The 12,782-nt window shown below is 42.5% G+C and overlaps 1 protein-coding gene across 10 annotated transcripts in view; it reads left to right on the top strand.

Annotated features, from left to right (window-relative positions):
• The window catches only part of MYBL1 (MYB proto-oncogene like 1), a 72,099-nt gene extending 59,616 nt beyond the window's left edge, over positions 1-12,483 (top strand). For all 10 annotated transcript variants that reach the window (XM_073679395.1, XM_073679394.1, XM_073679390.1 and 7 more), the window contains 4 exons: positions 1,182-1,298; positions 1,381-1,482; positions 2,146-2,298; positions 6,223-12,483. In XM_073679395.1, coding sequence (XP_073535496.1) covers positions 1,182-1,298; positions 1,381-1,482; positions 2,146-2,298; positions 6,223-6,354 — 504 coding nt within the window. In that variant the 3' untranslated portion in view covers positions 6,355-12,483. The remainder of the gene's footprint in view (positions 1-1,181; positions 1,299-1,380; positions 1,483-2,145; positions 2,299-6,222) is intronic.
• Positions 12,484-12,782: the final 299 nt, after the last annotated feature.

Raw genomic sequence — 12,782 nt, 5'->3', positions numbered from 1 at the left:
ATTTATCAACTCTCCTATTGCCACGATAGTTATGTTGGTAGTGTGTCTGCAGTACACCCCACTAATTGTACAAGGTACAGCCACCACCATTGTTAAAACTTAATTCACAAGACCAGGGCTGCGGAGTCGGAGCCCATTTTGGTGGAGTCCATTTTATACCGACTCCTAAAATATATAATAAATTGGGTACAGTAGTTCAATGCAGTTTGTGGGGAATATTGTTTCATAAGAATTTGAGAAAGTTATGAAATGTCCTATAAGTGTCTGTCCTATTCCTGATCTAAGGGTCTGAACTTTTAGCTGAGATGAATCTGTGCTACAGTAAATTTAGCACTTAAACATGAGCCATGTATGAGGGAGTCGTGTCGGAGGTTTGGCTTATCAACTCCACAGCCCTGCACAAGACTTCCTTCCTCATCAACATGTTTCGCTATTAATTCCGCTTCTTCAGGGGTACAGGGATATTTCTTTTTAAGCTTCTGTAACCCTGAAGAAGCTGGATTACTTGAAAAGCATGTCAGTGAGGGGATATATGTGGCTTTCTTTACATTGTATCAATTGTGATGACTGCCCCTTACACAAATAAATTGGTGTGTACTGCAGACACACCACCATCATATCCATTGCAGCAGTAGAAGAGTTAAGTAATGCTCTCAATTAGACAGCAATATTGAAAAATCCACACATTAGGAGCTTAGTCCACCAGTTGTAATTTAGTATTTGGTTAGTGTTGGGTATCTTGGATCATTCATTTTAAATAATACCTAATAAAAGTAATGTTTTAATAATGCAAATGGATATGGTGGGGAAAAAGGGTAAAAAAATGTTCTGGCCAGTTGGATAATTGTGTATGTTGATTGCTGAGGGGCACAGTGTAATGCTTCATTTCTTCTGTGGTGCTGCTGTAGGGAAATAGCAGGACACACTGTTATCAGATTACTTTTGGTGGATATTCCTTTTAAAGAAAATAAGTGATCATCCAAAACTAAAAAGCTATGCCATATAGAGAATCAAGTATGCAGTCGGACTAAGGCCTTTGATGTCTTTTAGGATGTTGCAGCTGTCCTTATGTGCTACATCTATATGGGCAAAAAACATTGTGTGAACAGGTTGTTGGCTTCATATATTTCTATGACCATGTCATATTGTATGTAAACTAAACTAGGTTTGGATAATTTCAGTCACAGCCTCTTGCTTACCTTGAAGAAGATATACGTGAGGTACTAAAGCAAGAAACTGGGAAGGATATATTCCTCAAAGAGGAAGATGATGAACCTTGTTATAGGCCATTAAAACAGGTGAAATATACATTTTATGTTTTAATATGCTGTCCTGAATATTAGGAAAAAGGTTACTAACACCCATTGTCATTATATCTAGCATTCTGCTGTAAAAAAGGTCAGAAAGTCACTGATTCTCGATGCTTGGGACAAGGATGAGTTGGGTGCTCAGCTATTAGCCGATGACACTTCTGACTTGCAGGTATGTAATGGCTGATCTGGGATCTCATTTCTTGGTTACTGAAGTGTATATTACATCTTCCATACTCTCTAGGCCGGTGCTGTCCCAGCCAGTGCTCAGCCCTGATTCTTACAAACCTCAATGAGAATATGTTCTTGAATGTGAACGTTTTGCTGCCTTTTTTTTAAAGTCCCTTTCCCTTTTTGTCTGGTGATATTTGATACCTCCTTCTGCGGTGTTGCTATCAGTGTGTCAAGAGTGGGAGGGTTGCATTGACAATCCAACACAATGGGCAGCACTTTGAACACATTTTATAAGTGGTCATAAACTTGTAAAAAACTCATGAAAGAATAAAGTTACATTAAAACCAAGCACACCATTGTTTTTCTTATGAAATTCTCAATAAGTTTGATGTGTCACATGATTTTCTTCCCATTGAAAAAAATAAAGTTGGATCCAAAATGGCCGACTTCAAAATGGCTGCCATGGTCACCACCCATCTGGAAAAGTTTTCCCCCTCCCATATACTAATGTGCCACAAACAGGAAGTTGATATCACCAACCATTTCCATTTAATTTAGGTGTATCCATATAAGTGGCCCACCCTGTATATGTCCATCTTTCAGCAGTTGACAGCGGGCATGCTCTAATTTATTAATTTACTACATTTTATTGTCTTTAAAGAATGAAAATAAAATTAAGAGTGAGAATAGTCCAGTGGCTGAAAACAATGACTGGAGATGCAAGTATAGCCCTGAAAAGCATAGACATATGCTGCTTTCAAGAAAGAAGCCAAACCTTGACTCCAGAACAGTTAAAATGGAAAGATTTGACCAGGTATCTTTACCTTGAGCTTTATAAAGTACTGGCATGCTTTTATCAAATTCATTCCACCCTGTGTGTGATGTAGCTGTGTACTTTGAGAATAATAGCTGTAGTGTATCTTTTATGTTGTGTGTTACATTTGCACTTTTTTGATAGTTTAAAAACACTTCAACATTGAATGTTATAGCTTGAGCATGGCACCTCTGCATTAAAGTCTAAGAGTTACAGTAAAAGCTGCACAATGAAGTCTCATTGAAGCATCTAGTGCAGTGGTGTACCGGCAATGGCGGCAGGCCACGCAACTGTTATGGGACCCGTGAGCTGAGGGGGCCCAGTGTCAGCACCTGCTCTGTGCAGCCCCCCACTCCCTCTCCCATCATTCCCCTTCTGCGTCTGACGCAGCGGCTTTATGACGTCATTTCACCGCGCCACGCTGTGTCAGACAGTGGAGCTGGCAGCTGCTGAGGTGATGAGTCGTGCTGCAGAGACAGAAGCAGCGGGGAACGAAGAGCGGTGAGTATGTATTTATTTTTTAAAAATCTGTCAGTACTGATAATACTGGGGGCTGCGTTTTACCCTATGGTGGGGGGAGGCTGCGTTTTACCCTATGGTGGGGGGAGGCTGCGTTTTACCCTATGGTGGGGGGAGGCTGCGTTTTACCCTATGGTGGGGGGAGGCTGCGTTTTACCCTATGGTGGGGGGAGGCTGCGTTTTACCCTATGGTGGGGGGAGGCTGCGTTTTACCCTATGGTGGGGGGAGGCTGCGTTTTACCCTATGGTGGGGGGAGGCTGCGTTTTACCCTATGGTGGGGGGAGGCTGCGTTTTACCCTATGGTGGGGGGAGGCTGCGTTTTACCCTATGGTGGGGGGAGGCTGCGTTTTACCCTATGGTGGGGGGAGGCTGCCTTTTACCCTATGGTGGGGGGAGGCTGCGTTTTACCCTATGGTGGGGGGAGGCTGCGTTTTACCCTATGGTGGGGGGAGGCTGCGTTTTACCCTATGGTGGGGGGAGGCTGCGTTTTACCCTATGGTGGGGGGAGGCTGCGTTTTACCCTATGGTGGGGGGAGGCTGCGTTTTACCCTATGGTGGGGGGAGGCTGCGTTTTACCCTATGGTGGGGGGAGGCTGCGTTTTACCCTATGGTGGGGGAGGCTGCGTTTTACCCTATGGTGGGGGAGGCTGCGTTTTACCCTATGGTGGGGGAGGCTGCGTTTTACCCTATGGTGGGGGAGGCTGCGTTTTACCCTATGGTGGGAGGGGCTGTGTGGAGGACCATGGGGAGTGCATTATACAGTTTGGAGGACCATGGGGAGTGCATTATACAGTTTGGAGGACCATGGGGAGTGCATTATACAGTGTGGAGGACCATGGGGAGTGCATTATACAGTGTGGAGGACCATGGGGAGTGCATTATACAGTGTGGAGGACCATGGGGAGTGCATTATACAGTGTGGAGGACCATGGGGAGTGCATTGTACTGCGTGGAGGACCATGGGGAGTGCATTGTACTGCGTGGAGGACCATGGGGATTGCATTATACAGTGTGGAGGACCATGGGGATTGCATTATACAGTGTGGAGGACCATGGGGATTGCATTATACAGTGTGGAGGACCATGGGGAGTGCATTATACAGTGTGGAGGACCATGGGGAGTGCATTATACAGTGTGGAGGACCATGGGGAGTGCATTATACAGCGTGGAGGACCATGGGGAGTGCATTATACAGCGTGTAGGATCATGGGGAGTGTCTCATACTGCATGGAGAACCATGGGGAGTGTGTTATACTGCATGGAGAACCATGGGGAGTGCATTATACTGTATGCAAGCAATTATACAGTGTGAAGATTTGTGTGGGGACCATTATATTGTATGTAGGCCCATTATACTGCATGGAGGGCTGTGTGGGGGTCAGAATTAAGGTATCATACTGTGTTGGGGTCACCATACTTTGCCTTGGGAGTTGAGGTGGGGTACAGTAGGATCATTATACTGTGCATGTGGAGGCTAATGTGGAAGAATGCAACATGGGGGTATCATACTGTGTTTGGGGGCACTTTTGTTGGCATCATACTTTATGGGGGCAATAAAAGAGGGATCTGGGACTTCAACAGGAGGAAAATTACTATGTAAAGGCTGGAAAGTTGTGAGATCTGCTCTTCTGTGACCCCAACACTTATTTTATTTTTTGGGTGGGAGGGGGGGCCCAATTGAAACTTCTGCTATGGGGCCCCATGATTCCTATGTACGTCCCTGATCTAGTGTGTATTTGGGGTCAAAGGACCACTATCCTCCAGTCTATTAGAGGTGTCAGAGTTCCTAGGAATAGAGCACACGCTTGCAACCTTTTGGTTTAGAGACTGCAAGCTCTGCTCTAAAGCGAAGTGGATCCATCCAGCTTTAGTGTCCTGCGCTTCTGCGATGCTGCAGAGGCTAAGCATTGAACAACGTACAGTTCGGACCAGCAGCTTAGCTATGATGTTAGCCCGAAGTGTCAATCTTCAGGAGAACATCACTCCCTCAGCAAACAGAAAGCTGGGAGACGGGAGCAATGTGCTCCTGAGGAAAGAAGATGAGAATAAACCTTTAACAATCTTGGTTTGGGAGTGTGTTAATCCCAAGGACTGAGGGCAATTATTTACATTATGCTTATCTATAGAGGCTGCTCCATGGATGAGTATCTTGAAATGAAACAATGCCCCCCTTCCCCCTTAACTTCAGCTGCTGCCACTGGGGACTACCTTTTCTTTCAGGAAGCAGATGTGCTGTATTATTTTTGTCAGCTTTGCAAAATCCCAGAGAATCCCTTTTTATCACTTTCTGTCCAACCTTTGGGATTTTTGTCATTTGACCGTGAAAGTGAACCAAACAGCAAAAGGCAAATTTTGGGTTGCGTTATGTGATAAAGGAATTGTCCAGCGTTCATTTTTAACTCTTGGGATAGCAACATAAACCTAGGGGCTTGGAAGCATCTGCTGGAAAGTTCTCTTCTTCGATCAGTCTGGACAGAGATTTTTAGATAAATTAGCTTCTTAGTTTGCGAAATGTATAGATCTGACAGCTATATTGTTTCTAGTGCTTCAGATTGAAGATTTCTTGAACAGTTATCTCTGAGAGCCAGAGTTTTATCCATGAATTTCAGCCATTATATGTATTAACAACTGTGTCTTAATATATCATTATTCTTAAAGGGAACCAGTCACCAGGTTTTTCCCATATAAAGTACGGCCAATACCATTAAGGCCTCTGTTACAGCATATTAGATTGCTGTAAAAAGATCCCAATCCAGTCTTTCATTCTACTCAGACGGCGTGGACCGGTCCGATGGGCGTCTCTGGTCTTGATCCGGCGCCTCCACTCTTCCTTCAATCGCCGTCCTCTTTGCCTGCTTTGTGTGGCTAACACATCCTACTTCATCCACACAGTGTCCCCCATTGCGCTCCTGCACAAGCGTACTTCTCTTTCCCCACAGTACAGAGCACAGTGATGTAGTGCGCATGCACCGGGAAAAGCGCATGCTCACTACAGTGCTTCCCTCTGCCCTCAGCAAGGCAGAGAGAAGTGCGTCTGCGCAGGGGCATGATGGGGAACATTGTGTGGATGACGTAGGACGCATCATCCACATGAAGCAGGGAAGGAGGATGGCAATCGTAACAATAGAAGAGGCGACGAATCAAGACCAGACCGGACCGCGCTGTCTGGGAGTATAATAAAAGGTATTTTTTGGGGATCTGCAGAGTGGGATTGGGGAGTTGTTGTTTTTTGTTTTCTTTACAGTATCCTAGTACGCTGTAACAGAGGCCTTAATGATGGTAGCCATACTTTTATATGTGGAAAACCTGGTGACAGGTTCCCTTTAATGTAATAACTGATTTAAAATTTTACATGTGTTTTATAGTAAGTCTAAATACATCAACCACTATATTTTTTTTTCAGTCATTTTACGAATGGGAAGCAGTTGTATTTGGGAAGACGCAGGACCAGCTCATCATGACGGAACAAGCAAGACGTTATCTTGATACCTACACGACGTCCACCAGCTCTACATCCAGACATCTAGTTTTATGAATGTAGGACATTGAACTGGTGAATCCAGTTTCCTTCTATACATGCACTAAAATAGGACTTTTCCAAGCTGTTAATAAGACAGTGCTTTGCAGGCCTGTATTATGCATGAAGGCTACAGTGTAGCAGATACCAGTTTTCTATAAAGTCAAAAAGTTCACATAGGGAAGTATATGTAAACCAAAAGCAGAACTTTTCTACATAATTATAATAACCTCTGGTCTAGGTTTTTTTTTTCTTAAGAAAACCTCTTTCAAGCAGATAACAAACTTGGTCAACAAGTCTATATCAATCTGTCAAACTAATAACTGATAAGTCAACTTTTGACCACAACCTCACTCAAGCATTTGCTTTGAAAACCCAAACCTAACATTCTTGGATTTGATTACTTCTGGTCTTGTCTGTTGAATGGTAAGGTTGACTTTAGTTATTATGTTAAATGGATTATTATCCCATAAGATCTTGGAACATTTCAGTTGGACATGTTAAGTCCCATCACATGGAGTTTAGGAACAATACCGATGTCATAAACAAGTGGTTCTTGGTACTTGATTTTGAAGATGTTCTCCCCTGTACTCTCCTTTCCTTTCAAATAGATGAAAGTTGCAGAAATTTGAAGTGGCACAAGTTTGGGTATTTTTCTCCACTGGGAACCTGTCTAATCTTCTTTTTGACCTCATGATTGATTTATATGACTTCTTAGAAGACATTGCTGCAGGGCTCTACTTTTTGCTCTGGCATAATGTTTTAGTTTTTTTTGTTTGTGAGCTAAGCTTATTTTTGTACAATTTTTGTTCAATGTACTAGTGATGAACCATTTGTACTTAGATGAATCTATAAGCTTCACAGTAAATGCAGAATCCAGTATAGACTACTTGTGGCATCCGAGGGAGAACTAATCTCAGCTCATTCATGGTTTTATACATTTTTACCTTCTTCTTTTAGTTGTTTTCTATGTTTTGAGTACATTAGGCCTGTGCAGAGAGCGCTTGCATTAACACTTCAGCTTCCCAGACGTCTGTTTATACTGTAGATGATTGCGGGAACAGGAAGTTGCACTAGTAGATTTGGTATGCTGCGGAGTAACACATGAATGAGCTCCAGTGTTATATATTTATATACTAAGGTACTTCATGCAGAACTAGGCGAAATGCAGACTTAGGTTTTCCTAATTAGAATTTATCAGTATTTTTATTCTCTATGTGAGGATAATGCTATGTTTGAATGTAATGTACAGGGCAAAGGAACGAGAAAATGTTGATCCTGGGATCTTTTTAACTTATTTTATGCTTACAAGTAGAGATTCGTGTTATTACTGTATAAAGGGTTTTATTGAAGCCTTCGTGGCTTCCTGATTTGCCAGCATCTGGGACATTTCTGACATTTTATTCTTGCTTATTCTTTGTAAAGGATTACTAAACCTGAAATTCAAGTTGGCTTGCATAAAATATAGATTTAAGGCATAATCTGTAACAAAGGGACAATACAGTTTAAGCATTACAGGGTTAAGTTGCCCAGTTAAGATAAACATTAAGCTAAATGTGCTTAACATAGTAAGTTATGCATCTTACTAATACAGACCACGCCTGAAAGGTGCCCCCATCTTCTGCCATAAGCTTCACTCCTCCCAGCAGGTCCTCATCTAGTTTGTGTGCAGCTTTTCCTGTGACCGCACATGACTGGGCTGTTAGAGAGGTTAGGCTGGCTAATTCTTTTTAATAGCTATGCTGCCCCTTTATCTGTTAACAGCCAATGTATAGATAGATAAGGGGCTGGCTAAGCTATTTAAATGAGCAGTTCGCCAGCCCCTTCACCCACAGCTGTGGTCACATGATAACCCGGAAAATTCTATCCTGGGCTGGACACGACCGGGAGAGGGTCTCCCAGGATCAGACCCTGTAATTAAAGATCAGGGCACCATTCTACAATGTTTTTTTAATGGACAACCCCCTTTAAATTTGTAATATAAAAAATGTTGCCAGGCTAATTCAAAGTCAAAATGTCAAGCTCCCAGTTCTGAACACGTTTTAGGGTAAATGCGTGGTGTTCATATAGACATGTTTGGAGCACTAATAGCCTGCTGTATGATGACATGCTACTGTCCCAAAATCCAGTGACAGGTACCCCCTAACTGTATTTATTTCACATAAAAAGGAGGCTCTAGGAATAGAAAAAAAAATGGAAAAAGATATCATTGTAAATATCCTTAATAAGTAAATCACACTCCATTTGTCTAGGGCGGTAATCACTATAGTATTTTAAGATAACTGCTGCCTTTTTGCAATGAACCCTGTCCTAAATGTTAAAGGGAGTTTGCCAGCACAAATTGACTCCTCAAACCAAGCAGAGTCGCTCGGTGCAGCCATGGTGTGGACAATCAGTTCAGTGCTCCTTACCACCCACTTGTTTGCGTCTATCTCTGCTCCTCCAGAGGTTGGAGGAGATAGATGGTAAAACAAGTAGATGGGAAAGTGCACTCAGCAGTTTTGTCACGCCAAGGGTGCACCGAGTGCCTGTATTGGATTTGAACAGTCATTTTGTTTTTTGAGCATGGTCAATAGATAGCTCTGCCTCTCTCCAATTAATGTGTAGGAAGATGGGCGGTGGTGGATATTCTCATCTAATACAGTATACACCAGGGGTGCTGAGGCTAAGAGGCCACTAACTCCGCTGTCCACCCTGCCTTTCTGAATGCTGCTGTGACCTGCAGAAAGATTGACAGTCCATGGTATAGATTATATTCAGGTCACAACAGCAGAGTGTCCTACTGCACATGCTCAGAAGCGCCAGTCCTACTAATATTTTTGGATCGGTTTCTGTCAGTGTAACGGCCATTTTAATGATTACCTCCCTAGACAAAATGAATGTGGTTTCCTAATTGAATATGTTTAGGAATTTATTAGCAATAGCATTCTTTTCTCTGCTGGGAGATCCCTTTGAATGTGGTTGCTATCTCAGTGTGTAAGCCCACATGAATTACAGGTTTGAGCCTCCTGAAATAAGCCAAAGTGTTTTTTTGCTCAGACTGCTGCCATTTTTCCCTTTATCTGTTTCCATCCAATCTGAAAACCAGCTGTACATTTAGTGACGAGGTCTCTCACATCAGACCTGTGTGGCCAGGCCCATCGTTGAGACTGCGCTTACTTCTGAACATTGTGACATGTTGCACTATTAATCATGTACATGAAAGCTGGCAGAAGGTCCCATCACTGGTATAGCTGGAGCCTGGGAAGCGACGTTTCTGACTGTCACACGACACGTATATGTTCATGCTCAGTTTTTTCGGATTGCACTCCAGTCCCTTGTAGATAGCATTGTAGCCATAGTTGTTTAATGCCTTTGGTCGTTCTAAGCTTTGCACATCTATAACAGGCGACATCAGTTGCTTCATTTGCCTATATTTAGGTATTTGCACTTATTATTTATTTCTTTGTTTTGAAGGATTGTTTTGCTTGTACTGTAGAGAATGTAATGGATGTAGCATAGTGGTGCGCTTGGCTATGTATTTCCTGATGGGTAGTGTGCTGTACTGTAGAGTTTGGTGTTTATTTTGTCCTTATTTATAGATCTTACGTTCCTCTCCACTCCTGAGATGTGCTGCTACCTGACAGCAGATTCGGCTTGCTGCTACTGAGAGACGGAATAAAAGAGCATTATATGCACTGTACAAGGGTTGTAACAATATTCCCGCTTTCCCAATACAGCACAAAGTCCTTTTTCTATATAACATATTCCAAGGCTTCAGTAATTGCAGACCATTGCAAAACACGTCTTTGGAATTATATAGGAGTATGGTGGTGTCCTTCATGGAGCAGGGTTTCAGGGGGATGGCTAGATTTAATATTTTAAAAATTGGACCCAATGTAAATTTTTAGTAATAAAATTATAAAAATTTCAAATGTTTTGGGAGTAATTTGAAAACCAAATTCAATGTGGAAAATATAGATGGTGGCCATCAATCTGACTGTTTTTACTTAAAGTGGTTCTCCAGACATATGATATTGATGACCTTACCCTTAGGATGGTCATCCGCCTCAGATGGGTGACATGTGGCACATCCATCAATCAGTTCTAACATTGTGTAGCTCCTTTTAATGTGCACCTTATTCAAAATCAGCTCTTTCAGGAGAATAAGATGATCTGCAGAACATGGCAGCAGCTTCTACACCTTGAATCAAGCTGCACAGGGCAACTCCATTCAGTGATTACCTCTGGCCAGAGTTAATAACAGTTAAAGGGTTTGGGGGCCGGGTATAAGACCCCCAGCGATCTGAAACTGATGATTTATGCTAGATTTAAGGTATCTACATCATATGCCTGGAGAATCCCTCAAAGGGCTTGTCCGGGACTTTAACATTGATGGCCTATTCTTAGGATAGGTCATCAATGTCTAATCGATGGGGGTGCGACACCCGACACCCCCCCCCCCCCGTCGATCAGCTATTCCCAGTGTTGGCGGCAGCCGAAACTGCTTAGTTACGGAGCTACAGAGCTCCTCCAACAGTATTGTGGCCACGGCCAGGTACTACACATCCACCCCATATTTAAATCAATAGGGGGTGAATGTGCTGTACCCAGATGCGGCCACTATTCCATTGACAGAGCTGTGCATCTCCGTATCTGAGCAGTTCCGGTCTCCCAGACACCGGAAACACCTGATCAGACATTGATGACCTATCCTAAGGACAGGCCATCAATGTTAAAGTCCCGGACAACCCTTTTAAATGTATATTCACTTTTTAAAAAATTCTCCATGAGTACATAAATATAGCTGAAAAAAACTGAGCACAAGATAGATGGAGAGTTATCAAAACTAGTGCAAGAGACAATGTTTGTCACAGCAAACGTATCAGATCGTAGCTCTCATTTCTGAAAGGCCATTTGGAGACTGAAAGCAGTGATCTGATTGGACGTTATCGACAACTGCTCCAATTTTACTATTCTGGGATTCATCCCTTGACAATGAATGAGATTTTAGTAAAAAACTCATCATTCCAAATGTTATAGCTACATTTATGTACTTGTGTCCTCAGAGGAGAGCGCAATAAAAAACGTGTCTATATCTGTGTGGTCTCCCACCACCACAACTCATCCTTACCGTAGTATTCCAGTCTAAGCAATTTATCATGTATTCACTGGATAAGTGACAGTTGTTAGATCGGTGTCAGTCCTGCTGCTGGGACCCCCACCAACCACCAGAGTAGGGCACTAGTGCCCCCTGATCGTTCTGGGTCCACGGGGCTGCAGCCAGGAGCAGTGAATGGAGCAGCAGGTGATATAAAAGTCATGATGCTGAAGATATGAAGCTGCACTCGCTGATATTCGTCTGCACCATAAACTGGCATAGAGGTGCAGGGTGCATGTGCGATCGGCCGCTCCATTCACGCCTCCTGGCAGCCATGCTGTGCCCAGTGGAGAATGGGGGACGCATGTCCTTTGTTTCTGCTGATCAGTGAGGGTCACAACAGTGGGACCAACTCCAATCTATCCGTTATTGCATGTTCAGAGGATATGTGCACACTTGCACAGACCGAATACCCGTTTCTTTCAGTTGTAATGCTGGCTTGAGGCTTTCCTAGTCCTGAACCTTTTATAGCAGCAAAGGAAATTTCTGGCACCTGTATGAGAAAGTCGCTCCTCTAGGGGCTGCTTCCCTCTACAAAGATGCACCTTATCCTCTAGCTGCTATGAGAGAAGTAATTGGTGCCACTTTCCTAGTTCCACTTGTAACTTGAGGAAATTGCAGAGAAGTGATGCCATTTTAGAGCCATTCAATACATGGAAATGTGTGTAGTAGGTGAGCAATGGTAACAAAACACGCACCCCCAACGTGTACATATAAAGAGGGGCACTAATTCCTTTTTACCAGTACTGGTAGAGCTCTTCTTTCCTACAATATCCCTCATATCTTTGCTTATACACTTCCATAATAAACCTATTACCTTTCCTGAGTGACTTGTTTATGGCCCTTTTATTTATATATATATATATATATATATATATATATATATATATATATATATATATATATATATATATATATATATATATATAAATTTTTTGTATGTTTTGCCTTTGTTTTACACTACCAACTTTATAATATGCAACTATTAAACATGAATGAACTAAGAATTGGGTCGCCTGTATTCTTCTCACCAGGCGGAGGATAGTCCTCGTTCAACAATCTATTGTTATAAACCAGTCAATCATCTGGCTGGCGGAAACACTACGATCCTGGGTGTTCAGTTATTTCATGCGCAGTACACTTTACTAGTAATAAAAAAAAATAAAAATATTTTTAACACTGTCTGTTTTTTGTCTATTTTTTTAAGTATAATTTTTGGTTTCTTTTGCACATTGAATTGTGGGTAGGCAGGAGTGTCCATTCTTTTTTTAATGAGAATTAAAGAGGGCCTTTCTGCCTGATTTTG

This window comes from Phyllobates terribilis, unplaced genomic scaffold (genome assembly GCF_046119375.1).
Source record: "Phyllobates terribilis strain yellow unplaced genomic scaffold, ASM4611937v1 Scaffold_4__5_contigs__length_816908805, whole genome shotgun sequence".
NCBI lineage: Eukaryota > Metazoa > Chordata > Amphibia > Anura > Dendrobatidae > Phyllobates > Phyllobates terribilis.
This window is presented reverse-complemented; position numbering and strand designations above follow the sequence as displayed.